Genomic DNA, 14,293 nt, shown 5'->3' with positions numbered 1-14,293 from the left:
AGGGATGGTGTCAGACGTATGACTGACTGATAAGACCACGTGACTACCCCGATTTCGCGCCATTACTAGACCCCTCCTCACGGAGTAGAAGCTGTGGTTTTGATTGGTCGAAAAAGAAGCCGGACTCGCGCCAGTTTTCGCAGCGGGTTTTGGAACCACAGGGAAGAAGTAACGGAGTATTGCATGTGACAGAGTTATTGTCAATCTGTTTGAAATAAAGTGCTTCAGAAAAACATACAGCGTTTAATTCAACGCTCCCAGTACTTGTACAGTTTGTTGGATCTTCGTTTGGGGAAAGAAAACATGCCTCCTAAGGACTACTTGGCTGAAAAGGGTATGATGCGTTTCGTAGCTTTAGCCTTCTGTACAACTTTGGGCTTTTCCTTGCAGCAATAATGGTAAATAAATTTCAAACGAGTGATTTAATGCATATTAACAGTAATTCTAGTTGGTAGAAATTACAATGTCAGCTAATGTAGTTCGTTCCCTAGCGAACTCTAAATTTAAGTGCTGTTGTGCAAACTGGCCTTTGTTCTCGGGAAAGTGAACGTTGGTCCTTGCTAACTTTTGGTTAGCTGGCCGCAACTTTTTCAGCTTGGTACTGTTTGCTCGTACTGCTGTTATGACTTTACGACGACGAGGCAAGTATTTGTGACGAAGCATTTTCCCGCATAGATATGATTCAACGTTTTTAAAGTCAAATCATATTTAAAAGTAGTCCTGTCGGCAAGTATTAAGTGTGCCGCATAGCTAGCTAAGTTATATGTAACGTAATAGCTTCTGAGTCCTCAAATTTTTTTTAAACCTAAAAACCGTGCTAACCACCGGGGTATTTCACCTACTTCACCGGCATTCAGCACATGCAGATGGATTGCGTGTCTATGTGGCTTGCCACCGTGAGGTTGCTTTTAGTTTTAAGTATTCAGTTACCATATAGTGCAAATATGGCCTAGCTACATGACCCGGATGAAGCTCAGGAGACAAAGGATTACGCACGACAAGCACATGTCACGAGGGGGAGGGACGTACATAAACCACGAAAAGTTGTTTTTACCAAAAAATATTATTTTATGTTACTGGTGTTGGTTGCCAAACGTTTGCGGACTTGTGCAACTGGCGCTGTTGCCGGGGTGCTAGCTACTCACGATGTTCGCTGTAAAACTAGCTGCACGACTTGATTAATTACCTACACTTGCAGCCTGTGCGGTTTCTTTGCTCAGCCGAGCTTGCAGTATGATTACTGTGTTTTACTGAGGTTGTGTTCTATTCTGTGGCGGTAGTGGATTTTAACAATGTGTTGCCTTTGTGAAATTTGCCTTTGTTTTGGATGATGAATCTATAAACATTTAATTTAACCCCCACACAGTCACGAATGATTCGTTTTGTGTTGAGTTGGCAGGTGTGTTGTAAATTATGACCGTGCGAGTTTTTAAGTTAAGCTGACCGACCATAAAGAACCTTTTCCCATGTTCCAGAAATTAGTATGTGTGTGACCAGAATCAATATAGGCTGCTGGTCTGTATCGTATGTATATGCTTAAGCCCTTACGCATAGCAAACATAAATCAGTGCGTCTGGGAAGCGGGGGCGGCCTTATGTCCGGAGTGGCTGGCCTTCTTTCGAGTAGGTAGCGTCACATATATGGCCACATCCGCTCTGAGCTGAGGGCAGCTATTGCAAAATGGATATTAAAGTGTTATTTTCCACCATGTTCCGGGTTTTTTGGTGCATATTTAAGAACACGAAAGCCCTTATTTCAAACTTATCTGTTGTTGAGCAGGCGACGTTTGCCTTCGGCGCAAAAAAGGGTGGTTCTAAACCACAGGTCTATTTGGTGAGCGGAGGGATAGCGGAAGCCCCGCGGGGTGACGAGGCTAAGAAGCCATGTGCTTCTTTGTTTACAAAAACAGCGTTGACTTGAGAATTGGGTGAAGCAGGTGAGAAGATATCTTTTTTGGGGGGGATATGGGGGGGAATCTGAATTATCTTAATTTGGCACACGAGTAGCGCGGGTGTCGGCTCTTCTGCGTTTGGGATGTACCCGTTTTCCTTTCCTAAGAGGCAGTGCGCTAGCCGTTTACTTAACCTCGTAAAACAAGGCGAGAAACTAGGTTCTAATGCGAAAAGAGCCGATCCTGCTTTACACTAAACATGTATTTCATTGACCTCAAACAATCAGCCGGAAAAATCCAGAAGTTTAGTTTTAAATGTAGAGGTACTGGCTGAGGATGGGGACGCTAGAGCTAACTGCTTCAACACAGGCAAGCGAAATGGGTGCTTGCCCTAACAAAGGAACTCGTAAGGGATGCATTTTCGTCTTCATCCATCTACTTCCAGTAATTTCCTTCAGTCGAAGAACCTAAGATGGCCCACTCCTATTATTTCTAACCAACTTTGTTTCCCAAAGTTGGAAGATTAGCGTTTATCCAAAGTTCGGCTTTACCGAAACCGAAAGTCAAATTCACTAGTTACTCAAAATCTAACAGTGGCTTAACCTGACGCTGCACTACGTTTAGGTTTGTAGTAGGCACGTTTCACACGCGTTTGTGGTATGTTAATGACGTTTGAAGATAAATATATTTAGTGCGTTTTGTATTGAATAGTTTTACCTGGCAGTTTTAGTTTGTCTTTTTATCAAAATCTGTTTAAGAATGCCGCGCGCCGTATAATGTTTTTTCCGCAGAACTGAGTGGAATACGTTGATAAAAATTAAAATTAGCCGGTGTAGTGACATGCGACATGTTTTTTTTTTATTATTTCGATTATTTAGCGTGATTTGCATTGATCTATGGAGTCTCAAAAATGCAAGGTTAGTTTTTTTATTTGGGGGTGGGGAGTAGGAAGGGGGGGTCACGTGGTCGAGGTTTGTTTATACGCGCAGATCAGCCTGATCTGGTCCGAGTAAAACTGAGCTGTACAAGTTATTGTCGTTCGTTTCTTGTGGAGAAACATACCGTTGGCCGTTTGGTGACATTAAATAATTCGTTTGAAGGATCCAAACGTTAATAAAAGGTTTAGGGCTTCCGTTGCTTTTGCATCCGTACGTCATTACCTGATCGATCGTTCAGTGCCCTGCCACCCTTTGTTTGGCCTAAAATGGATCCAGCAGCTTATGCAATGCCTCTTGTTTGTGTTGCAAGGTAGCCTATATATAGCCATCCCGTAGGCCCGGCAATTTAAGAGGAACAATCACTTATTAGATTAAAAGATTAAATTGTCTCTGTCTTCCCCTGGTTTCCTTTAGTGACCACCGCAACTTACTTTGATCGTTTCGGGAAGTTGTTGGTCAATTAACCCGGGGTAATTAACCTATTCAGTTTTAAAGGACGATGCTTAGCATTAGCACTTTAAGATGACAATGCAATGTCTTCTATGCATGGAGACTGCTAAAATGGAGCAACTCTGATTTGAATTTATGAATGGACAACATGCATACAGTTCTACATTTCTGATTGCTCTCTACTAACTTGTTTGCTGTTGTCTTATTTCGAATTCGTCATGTACCCTGAATGGGGTTATTTGGAAAATTGTTTATTTATGGGCCTATCCCTTTCATGGAAGGAACTGCATGATCAACCTTAGGGATAGTCTTGTTTTTAAGAAACAAACTTGGTGTAAAGTAGAACAGCTGATTTGAGAGGTCATTCATCGATTATTTGAATCTGTAGGTTTCTTTTTCATCACTAGTCAAATGATTTCTCAGCAGAACTGCATACAAATGTGTGATGATCATTGACACTTAATGTTCCTGCAAAATATGTACATGAATGCATTTATTTGCAGTGTCATTACACAGACTGAAATGAACTTAGTTCTATTTAGTGCTGGACTGACTGAGTGTTTTGATTCAATTCATATGTCCAATCTTGGGAAAACAATAGGGCTAGTTGTTCCAACACATCAATTTCATTTTGTTTCATTCCCTCCATAAAGTCTGCCCCATGTGCTGGATCCCTTAACCTTATATTCCTTAATTTGTCATCTGACCAATCATAAACTGAAATTTTGACTAATAGCAGCTGGCTACTGCCACTCAGGAAGCTTGACAGCAGTTGATGACGTCGCAGTATTTCTTGTGAGGTCTCCTGGGAGAAAAGTGAACAGTGTGCCCGAGATGTACAGTCGTGGCAATGTTTAGCTCGTCACAGTGTTACTGTTTTGACACCAGTGTTGGTGCCCTCTGAAACACCTTTGCCATCTGTAATAATCATAAAATAACTAAAGAAACCCAAATTCATGCAAATAAAAATATTAAGTTAAATAAATACAACACAAATACATTTTGGCAAATAGCCTAAATTGAGTTTTGTAACCTGATCCACAGCTCTTGGGCTGTCACTTTGATTGGTGATAAGTACACACAGACTCTGCAATGTAGTTGTGTACATTAAATAAAATCAATGTTGAAGCTCTGTAAATGCACTTTACATTTATTTATTTAGTTTTTTAATTGTGATAACAAAATTCCAGTATTGGCAGTGTGGAGGGAACTACACTGGTGTGAGCTTGTGCACCATATGCGCCCGGTTAAACCAAACACTGCGGCAAGCCTTGGTTGTGTCTTATGTGGTTATTATGATGCTATTTGTTCTAGTGCTTTGCTGCTCATTCTTTCCATCTGTCTCTCTCTCTCCTCAGAAAAGTGTAGGAAATTCCTCCAGGAGTTCTACTCTGAAGATGATTCTGGGAAAAAGGTCTTCAAATATGGAGCCCAGCTGGTGAGAATGAGGCTTGGGCTCTCTGTGGACATGACGCTCAACAAAGCTTTGTGTGGTGGTGATCCGATATTGCGTAGCAGGGATGAATATTGCCTTTGCGGGTGCGGCAGAGTCGGGGGGGTGACCGTACCTGTTCGTTTGGGCGCAGGTGTCGCTGGCCCACCGGGAGCAGGTGGCCCTGGTGGTGGACCTGGACGACGTGGCGGAGGAGGACCCCGAGCTGGTGGAGAGCGTGTGCGAGAACGCCAAGCGCTACGCCGGCCTCTTCGCCGACGCCATCCACGAGCTGCTGCCCGAGTACCGGGAGAGAGAGGTTAGGGCAGCCGCGCGCCGTCGCGAATGCACACAGCCCTGAGCGCTAACACACACCCATGAGCGCTAACACACAGCCATGCACGCTAACACAGCGGCACAAATGTACACAGCCATGCGCGCTAACACACAGCCATGCACGCTAACACACAGCCATGAGCGCTAACACACAGCCATGCGCGCTAACACACAGCCATGCGGTGCTAACACACAGCCATGCGGTGCTAACACACAGCCATGCGGTGCTAACACACAGCCATGAGCGCTAACACACAGCCATGAGCGCTAACACACAGCCATGAGCGCTAACACACAGCCATGAGCGCTAACACACAGCCATGCGGTGCTAACACACAGCCATGCGGTGCTAACACACAGCCATGTGCGCTAACACACAGCCATGCGGGCTAACACACAGCCATGCGGTGCTAACACACAGCCATGCGGTGCTAACACACAGCCATGCGCGCTAACACACAGCCATGCGCGCTAACACACAGCCATGCGGTGCTAACACACAGCCATGCGGTGCTAACACACAGCCATGCGGTGCTAACACACAGCCATGCGGTGCTAACACACAGCCATGCGGTGCTAACACACAGCCATGCGGTGCTAACACACACCCATGCGCGCTAACACACAGATGTTGGTATATACGCACAGTCTTAAGTCCCTGGGTCAACCATGCTCCTTTACCATAATGAATTGCCTCTGGATAACACTTTTCCAGCATCACGGTAACCTCAGACTGCCATTTTGTGTGCGATTCCCCCAGTCTGTGGCGAAGGACTCCCTGGACGTGTACATTGAGCACCGTCTGATGATGGAGCAGAGAGGTCGCGACCCCACCGACACCAGAGACCCCCGCAATCAGTACCCAGCAGAGCTGATGAGGAGATTGTGAGGAAACCCCCCCCCCTTTCATATTCTTCAGGGCTATTAGTTTGTCTTTCTGTAGCTTGTTGTGAGCAGTTTGGACATACTCTGTACTGATGTCAATTTGGTGCCTTAAGTGTTCTGTTTTCCAAACAAAGAATAACCCCGCTTGTTCTGTTGCCACCTGTTAATATTCATGCATTCAGTTGAAGTTCTTGAAAACTCAAAAAAAAAAAAAAACGTCCTGACTTAATGCACTTGAATTAGTACATTAGATATGTTTGAACACTTTTCTTAATGATCTGAACAGAAAACTGTCAGTGTTTTGCTCCCTGGGCAGTGATGCACTGTGAACAGTGACAAAAGTGTAAGGACAGGACTTGTGGAGGGGCGAGAGTTCCACTGTGGTCAGTTTGACTAATGGACCCCCCCCTCCCCTTTTTTTTCCCCCCACAGCGAGGTGTACTTCCGCCCCCCCAGCACCGCCAAGCCGCTGGTGGTGAGGGAGGTGCGGGCGGACAGCATCGGCCACCTGGTGAACGTGCGCGGCATCGTCACCCGGGCGACGGAGGTCAAGCCCATGATGGCCGTGGCTACCTACACCTGTGACCAGTGTGGCGCTGAGACGTACCAGCCGGTGAGCGAAGGGGGGAGCTCCGCTCTCTGGGTTTTAATGGGGAGGGGGTTAACTGTACCAGTGTGTTAAACCCCCCCCGTCCCGTCCCGTATCTCTCTTCCAGATCCAGTCGCCCTCTTTCATGCCCCTCATCATGTGTCCCAGTCAGGAGTGCGTCACCAACAAGTCCGGGGGCAGGCTCTACCTGCAGACCCGGGGGTCAAAGTTCATCAGGTTCCAGGAGCTGCGTATCCAGGAGCATGTAAGAGCACGTGGGCGTGTGTGTCTGTTATTGTCTGAGTTCGTGTCTCTCTGTCTTCTCACGCGTGTGTGTGTGTGTGTGTGTGTAGCTGGTTGTCAGAGTGGTTAAGCGAACCCCGCACCTCTTGTTTATAATCGTGCTCAGCAGTGGTCTGTGTCGAACGTAGTTTTTTTTGGGGGGCGAGGATGACGTACCCCTGACATCTCACCGCTCCGTTCCCGCTTTAGAGCGACCAGGTGCCCGTGGGCAACATCCCGCGCAGCATGACCATCTACGCCCGGGGCGAGAACACGCGCCTGGCCCAGCCCGGCGACCACGTCAGCGTGTCGGGCGTGTTCCTGCCCCTCCTCCGCACCGGCTTCAGACAGGCTGTGCAGGTGAGCGCCCCGCCCTGTGCCCCGCCCTTTTTACACAGCCTCTGCGCTACGGCCCTTAGTGTTTTATCACTATTTTAATCTTCAATCTTTAATCTCCCGCAGTGAATAACGTGTGTGTGTGTGTGTGTGCGCGCGTGTGCGTGCGCGTGCATGCGACCTTTCTTCCTCAGGGCCTGCTGTCCGAGACGTACCTGGAGGCCCACTGCATAACCCTGATGAACAAGACTGAGGATGACGAGCTGGGGGCGGAGGAGCTGAGCGAGGAAGAGCTGCGACAGATCACAGGTACAGGGTGGTGGGGGGGAGTAGGAGGAGGGGTGTCTCGATGGACTGTGCTGTTGGGCGGTGTGGTCAGACCTGTCGGTGTGAAAGACGGCAGAGATTCGGAACCAAGGAGGGCGAAATGAACAAATCGCTTTTTTACGTTACATTACAGGCATTACATTACATTTTTCGCTTTTTTTCCCCCAGAGGAGGATTTCTATGAGAAGCTGGCGGGCTCCATCGCACCCGAGATCTTCGGCCACGAGGACGTGAAGAAGGCCCTGCTCCTGCTGCTGGTGGGCGGGGTGAAGCAGGCCCCCCGTGGCATGAAGATCAGGGGTAAGTACCGGGATCATGTGTGGGGGTTTGGTGAATTTATCTAGGGGAGGTGTATATGAACAGAAGGGCTATGGTGGAACCAATGTAAAGGTACAGTTCAGCGACCAACGAGTGTGTCTGTGAGGTGACCCACAGAACTTTTCAACCTGATCTGGTGGAAAATATTCCTACCGGCTGAATTTGAGATGTGTAATGGAGAACCCCCTTCCTCCCCCCACAGGGAATATTAACATCTGTCTGATGGGCGACCCGGGCGTGGCCAAATCTCAGCTCCTCTCTTACATCGACCGCCTGGCTCCTCGCAGTGAGTAACCACCTCGCTCCTCTCGCTCGCCCGTTCCTCCGCTCGCCCTGATCTCAGATCAGCTGCAGTACAGTGGCCGGCGCTGTCCGCTCGTCTGACTGCGAGGTCCCAAAACACCTCTTAGATGCCCCCCCCCCCCTCTCTGCGCAGGTCAGTACACGACCGGGCGTGGCTCGTCCGGAGTCGGCCTGACGGCGGCGGTGATGCGGGACCAGATGACGGGGGAGATGACCCTGGAGGGCGGGGCGCTGGTGCTGGCCGACCAGGGCGTGTGCTGCATCGACGAGTTCGACAAGATGGCCGACGCCGACCGCACGGCCATCCACGAGGTCATGGAGCAGCAGACCATCTCCATCGCTAAGGTGCGAGGCGCGTTCGCCCGTCCCGGGCTTCTCCCAGCCCGGCTGCTTGGATTTGCGGCCCGCCGAAGTGGGTGGGTCTCTTGTCTACGCGCACGTCGCATACTGCGTGAGAGCGTCTGCTTGGGATTCCCGTAAGCAACGTGCGAGAGCAGTGTGAGAACTTCAGAGCTCTTCCTGCGTTCGGATGCAGCGAGAAAGCGGTTCTTACGTTGGAGCTTAAACTGATGCGTGGTTTTCAAAGGAAGACCAATGGGTCTCCAGCTCAGCGTCCTCAAAAGCGGCCTTTGTTTGGCGGCTCTGTGGCTGAAGGTACTCAGGGTTTAAGCAGAAGGGCCTAGGTTTCCAGCACTAATGCCGTCTCTGCCCCCCCCCCAGGCAGGGATAATGACGTCCCTGAACGCGCGCTGCTCCATCCTGGCGGCGGCCAACCCGGCGTACGGGCGCTACAACCCGCAGAAGACGGTGGAGCAGAACATCCAGCTCCCCGCGGCGCTGCTGTCCCGCTTCGACCTGCTGTGGCTCATCCAGGACCGGCCCGACCCGGACGCCGACCTGCGGCTGGCCCAGCACATCACCTACGTGCACCAGCACTGCCGCCAGCCGCCCACGCACTTCACCCCCATCGACATGAAGCTGATGAGGTGAGCGGGGCGGGGCGGGGCGCGCCCAACCGGCCGCTAGCCCGGGGTCCGTTAGCGAAGTTCCTGAGAGCGGGGCGGACCCCCAGAGTCTTTAACAGAGGGGCCCGCCTTTTTTTGTCTGGGTTCGATCAGTAAACGGAATGAGCAGACTAGCAGTTTAAGTACGCTGTATTTAAACCCGAGGCAACGTTGCTTTGGTTCGGCTGTTGGTTTGTGGAGACTGCGGAGCGGCCGGTGTGATGGAGTGAGCCGTAATGGCGGCTGTACCCTCGAGCCTGGGTGATGGAGTGAGCCGTAATGGCGGCCGTACCCTCGAGCCTGCTGTTTATCTTGGGCTCTTTCCCTGTGGGGTTTCGTGTTCAGAATGAACAGTGTCACCCCTGGGCAAGCCTCCACTAAAGCCTCACACTAATGAAATGAGAGCTGCTGAGTTCTGAAGTGATCGCTGTGTTGGGGTGTGACCCCCGTCCCGTCCCCCCGCAGGCGGTACATCTCCCTGTGCCAGCGGCGGCAGCCCGTAGTTCCCGAATCTCTGGCCGACTACATCACCGCCGCCTACGTGGAGATGAGGAAGGAGGCGAGGGTCAGCAAGGACACCACCTTCACCTCCGCCCGCACCCTGCTGTCCATCCTGCGCCTGTCCACCGCCCTGGTGAGCCGCACCGCACCGCACCCCCCTGACAGCCAAACACGCTGCTGCTGCTCCGCTCACTCAGTGCTCAGAGCTGTCTAACACATTTCTGTGTGTGTGTATACTGTGCACTGTGTGTATGTATACTGTGTACTGTGTGCGTACTGTTGTGTGTACGTGTACATGTAAATACTGTGTGCGTGTGTGTACGCACTGTGTGTGTGTGTATACTGTGCACTGTGTGTGTGTGTGCGTACTGTTGTGTGTACATGTAAATACCGTGTGTGTGTCTCTATTCTTTGAGCAGAGGGCTCGTGTACCGTATAAAGCTGTATTGTCACTGGAAAATGTCAGAGTGAGTTTCCGATGTGATGACAAAGGGAAGAGCGGTGGTTGCAGCCTAAACACAGAGTGTGCTCGTGTTCTGATGCCTAAACCCTCGGCCTGTGGGCTGTGGCCCTGGCGCAGAACAGAAGAGCAGCCCGCAGTCCGAGTGCCGGTACGAGCGCGGTAACGTCGAGCCGAGATGATGTCACAGATGTCCAGCCGGGGGCGAGAGGCCAGGGTTTTGTTTTTTTGGTGTGTGTGTGTCGTCCCGCGTGAGCTAAAGTGCTTACAGTGCAGGTAGCGATGATCTGCAGCCTACTGCAGTGTGAGCACTTCTTTCCCACGCTGGACACGCCCATCGCAGATCAGGCCTCAGCACCGCTGCCCCGGCCTGTCCCGACTAACCGGAGTGTTTCTTCCTCCCCTGCAGAGCGGTAGCCGAACGAACGCTTCCCCCCTCCCCCCGCCCCCCCCGCGCCCTCTCGCCCCCCTCGGCCGCGCTCCCAGGCCTCTGTGAGTCCAAAGTGCTGTTTGTGCAGGTAGCATGCGTATCGGGCCCTACTGCAAAACCAGCACTTCATGACGCACAGAGCGCTCTGCCCTGCACTTGCGCGGCTTGTCCACCAGGGGGCGGCGGCTGTGCCCTGGGCTGGCTGCTTCAGTTACGGGCCTGGCTTGTAGTTCCTCACCAGCATGCTGCGTTGCGCCGTGTCCACCAGGGGGAGCAAGATGCCTGACAGAAGAGGCCAGCGGTTGAATTCTGTGTAACTCTGTCACCTGTGTAAATCATCCAGGTTCAGAAAGTGAAAGTCCTCCCCAGTGTTTTGTCCCCGTGTCTGTGCCAGTGTCTGCGCTGTGCCTGTGTCTGTGCCAGTGTCTGCGCTGTGCCCGCGTCTGCTCTGTGCCCGGTGGCGCTCAGCTTTGCGGGGTGGGCAGTCAGCCTGTGTGAGCCGGAGTCGCTGTGCAAACCCATGCAAAACTGACTGCGGCCGGGCCGAACCGCCCCGGGTGAGCCCCGCCCACCCAGCGCCCGTCTGCAGCCTCGCGCGTTTGAGCGGCGGAACCTCCAGCCAGTGGGAAAGACTAGCTGGTGTTGAGAGGCGGAGACTTGGGCAATTGCTGCCAATCCCAGAGGGCATTGCACTTGTCTCGGTCTGACAGTGCCGGCATAGCTCGGCTTCTGCGGCGGACAGGAAGTCCCGGGACAGACCCACGAGCCACTTGGCGTGAACGGCGTGTTGAACTTCCTGCAGTCATAATAGAGGAGCGCGGCCTCAGTAATCCATGAGCTGGCTTGTTAAGTGGTTTGTTTGACTCCTCCTGACTTGTTGTAACCCCGCCCCCAGGCTCGTCTGCGATTGGTGGATGTGGTGGAGAAGGAGGATGTGAACGAGGCCATGCGGCTCATGGAGATGTCCAAGGACTCGCTGCAGACTGACAAATCGAACGCCACCAGGTCAGTGGTGGGCTGGACACGCTCTCTCACGCTCAGGGCCACGGATGCGCCAGATCTGTTGGGTCTCGCATGCGCACACTGCGCCTGCCTCCTTCACCACTGCTCTCTTGCCCATGCACACACACACACACACACACACACACACACACACTGCCCCTGCCCCATGCGCACACACTGACACGCTTGTGCTCTACCCTTCTCTTGGCACGCACACGGCTGTCTCCCCGCTCTGATACAGAAGCCTGTGGCTGAATCTCACACCCCCCAACCCCCACCCTTCCTGCCCTGGCACACCCGGGCTCCCACGTACATGAGCACACACTGAAGGCTCATTACAGTACATCCGCCAGACGCTTTCATGCAAAGCCACGTACAATAAGTCACTGGAACGGCTACGAACACGGGTCAAAGTGCAGTTCACATAATGGAGCAGCTGTCCATAGCCATGAACATCTAGTCTAGTTCACACTGCGAAGCTTCGGTTGAAGTCTGATCCGAAATGAAATGTGAAGCAACGGCCACGCATTGTGCTGCGTTATGGGTCACATTCGGTGCCTTTTCTCTCCCCCCGCCCCCTTTTAACCGTTAACCTTTTCCCTGGGGGGGGGGTCCTCCACAGAGCCCAGCGGCCCGCGGACGTGATCTTCTCCCTCCTGCGAGAGCTGGCGGGCGAGGGGGGCAAAGGGCGGGGCGGGGTCGGGGGCGTGGTCCGGATGGCGGAGGCGGAGCAGCGCTGCGTGTCCCGCGGCTTCACCCCCGCCCAGTTCCAGGCGGCGCTGGACGAGTACGAGGAGCTGAACGTGTGGCAGGTGAACCAGGCGCGCACCAGGATCACCTTCGTCTGAGGCCAACGGCCTGAGGGGGGGTGGGGGGAGTGGGAGCGGGACCGGGTCTTCTGTAAAGGAGCGCGCCAGTGCAACCCCGCAGTCATTCGCCCCTCAGAGAGGTTTTAACTTTGGGTGCCATCTTGTAAATCCTCTATCTGGGAGGTTGGGAGGTTGGGGGGGGGGGGGTAAAATAAGGAGATCTTTGTAAATATACCTGCATTTAATAGTTTATAAGTTTTCTGCCTTTTTTTGTCCTTCCTGTACAGAGTCTAGAAATTTCTGACTAAAGCCAAGTGGGTTCGATGTGTTAATGTTGGGATGTGTTTAGTTTCTCGTCAGTTCAGAAATGCTGCGACTCTTCAGTTGCTGCTTTTGTGCGTGCCGATTCCATTCAGAAGTGACATTTGCATTTAACAATGTCCAAACGTGCTCTGTGCTTTTGAATTGCCAATAAATTTACTTTTTTCAATATTTGCTAATGTCATGCTTTTTTTTTGGGGGGGGGGGGTGTTACTGAGTTGAGCAGTCGGATGGAGTGTTGTAAGCAATCCAGTAAGGTAATGGAAGGTTTGAACTCTCAGGATATTCGTGGCTGAGAAGGACCCAGCTATAAACACCTGTGAAGTGGATGACCACCAGGTCTTGAGCTTTAGGTAAAAAAATCTGTTTTCAGCAGTTGGCACCAAAATAGTTTCTTTTTTCTGTCTTAATGTTTGCAACGGTGAAGATTCCTGGTCCTTTGACACCTGGAGGTGAAGTTGCACAGGAGCAGTTAATTCCAAAACTCAGCACTGTCGATCCCGTTAGCATTTCTGCGGCACCATGCTTCGGGGGAATGCTCGCTTGCTTCAAATGTAATTTTGAATCGGCCGACGCAAGCAGGAACGAAGCTTCGGCTGTCAGCCTCTCCACCCTAGCTCCCCAGTGGTGGAACGAACTCCCCGCCCCTCTCCGAACCTCCCTCTCACTACCCATCTTCCATCGTGGCCTGAAGACTCATCTCTTCAGACTATACCTGAACTAACTACCACCATGCTGTATATTTCACTCTAAATCCCCCCCCCCCCTTCATGACACTTGTTACATGTTGCCCCATCCCAGCACTTTTTGTTAATTTGTATTTGTCCTAATACTGTAGCTTATTCTTCTGCCTAGTTGGCTTTGCAGAGGTTAGGCCTGAATAGTGTTCACTGTGTGAACTAAACTGTGTTCTTGGCTAGAAATAGCTGTACAAAATAAGTATTGGACCTCATCGAACCTGTGTTTAGTAGTTGTCTATGACGATGAAATGCACTTTTTGTACGTCGCTTTGGATAAAAGAGTCTGCCAAATAAATGTAATGTAATGTCTGCTTTTTATTAAGTTTTGGAACCGAGCTGCTCCGTTGCACTTGAAGTTGCCTGTTTTTATGATGGTCTGGCCTGGCGTACACTTTTCTGTGTACCACATGCATTTAGATTCAGAAACACATGTTCTGAGAGTAACACTACAGCAGTTGCTGTGAATATTCTGCCCCGAAGCATTGTCATTTTTTGACAGATGGTCACATTTCTGTTCTTGGAAATTATACGTTGTCTTCTCCATCAAGAGAGGCATTTATTTTCTGCTTAAGTGGAGAAAAGTAAAAGGAAGAGCCGACTTCACTATCAACTATACCAAATCATACAGTGTGTAGGACAGATTACTATCGCTCTAGGCTAGGCTGCTGCGGTTTTTTTAAGAGAGCCCTTTCGACCGATAATCACCTTAATAGCGTGTGCGCCCAGAAGTTGCTGTAAGGTGTCACGAAATTTTTTTTTTTTTTTTTTTTGCACTTACCATTTTGCTTTCATATAAGTCAATATTGGTTTGTATTAAAAATAAGTTCGTTTGTTTTTTTCCCCTCATAATAACCCGTTATGGTTGGTGCTTGTCGACACAGAAACGAGAAGAGTTAATGCGCAGTTCTGGTTTACGTCTTTATTTTTTGTTTTACAGCA

The 14,293-nt window shown here is 50.8% G+C and overlaps 1 protein-coding gene across 1 annotated transcript; it reads left to right on the top strand.

Annotated features, from left to right (window-relative positions):
- The first annotated feature begins 93 nt into the window (after positions 1 to 93).
- Positions 94 to 12,785, top strand: mcm7 (minichromosome maintenance complex component 7). Its single transcript, XM_064325856.1, has 15 exons — positions 94 to 334; positions 4,638 to 4,717; positions 4,866 to 5,030; positions 5,808 to 5,932; positions 6,365 to 6,545; positions 6,649 to 6,786; positions 7,014 to 7,163; positions 7,334 to 7,448; positions 7,635 to 7,766; positions 7,987 to 8,070; positions 8,221 to 8,432; positions 8,808 to 9,073; positions 9,557 to 9,725; positions 11,378 to 11,487; positions 12,107 to 12,785. Exons 1-15 carry the CDS (start codon positions 304 to 306, stop codon positions 12,330 to 12,332), a joined length of 2,184 nt encoding a protein of 727 aa, XP_064181926.1. The 5' UTR covers positions 94 to 303; the 3' UTR covers positions 12,333 to 12,785.
- The last annotated feature ends 1,508 nt before the right edge of the window (positions 12,786 to 14,293 follow it).

The sequence above is a fragment of the Anguilla rostrata genome, chromosome 3, assembly GCF_018555375.3.
Source record: "Anguilla rostrata isolate EN2019 chromosome 3, ASM1855537v3, whole genome shotgun sequence".
Classification (NCBI taxonomy): Eukaryota; Metazoa; Chordata; class Actinopteri; order Anguilliformes; family Anguillidae; genus Anguilla; species Anguilla rostrata.
Note: the sequence above shows the minus strand (reverse complement) of the source record. Positions and strands in the feature narration are given on the sequence as shown.

What these genes read in the sequence shown, in the direction of transcription:
- mcm7 (XM_064325856.1), top strand. Translation starts at nt 304, where the DNA reads ATGCCTCCTAAGGACTACTTGGCTGAAAAGG. An exon ending in GCGCTGAGACGTACCAGCCG is followed by an intron (nt 6,546 to 6,648) that starts GTGAGCGAAGGG and finishes TCTCTCTTCCAG; the next exon opens with ATCCAGTCGCCCTCTTTCAT. An exon ending in TGCGCCTGTCCACCGCCCTG is followed by an intron (nt 9,726 to 11,377) that starts GTGAGCCGCACC and finishes CCCCGCCCCCAG; the next exon opens with GCTCGTCTGCGATTGGTGGA.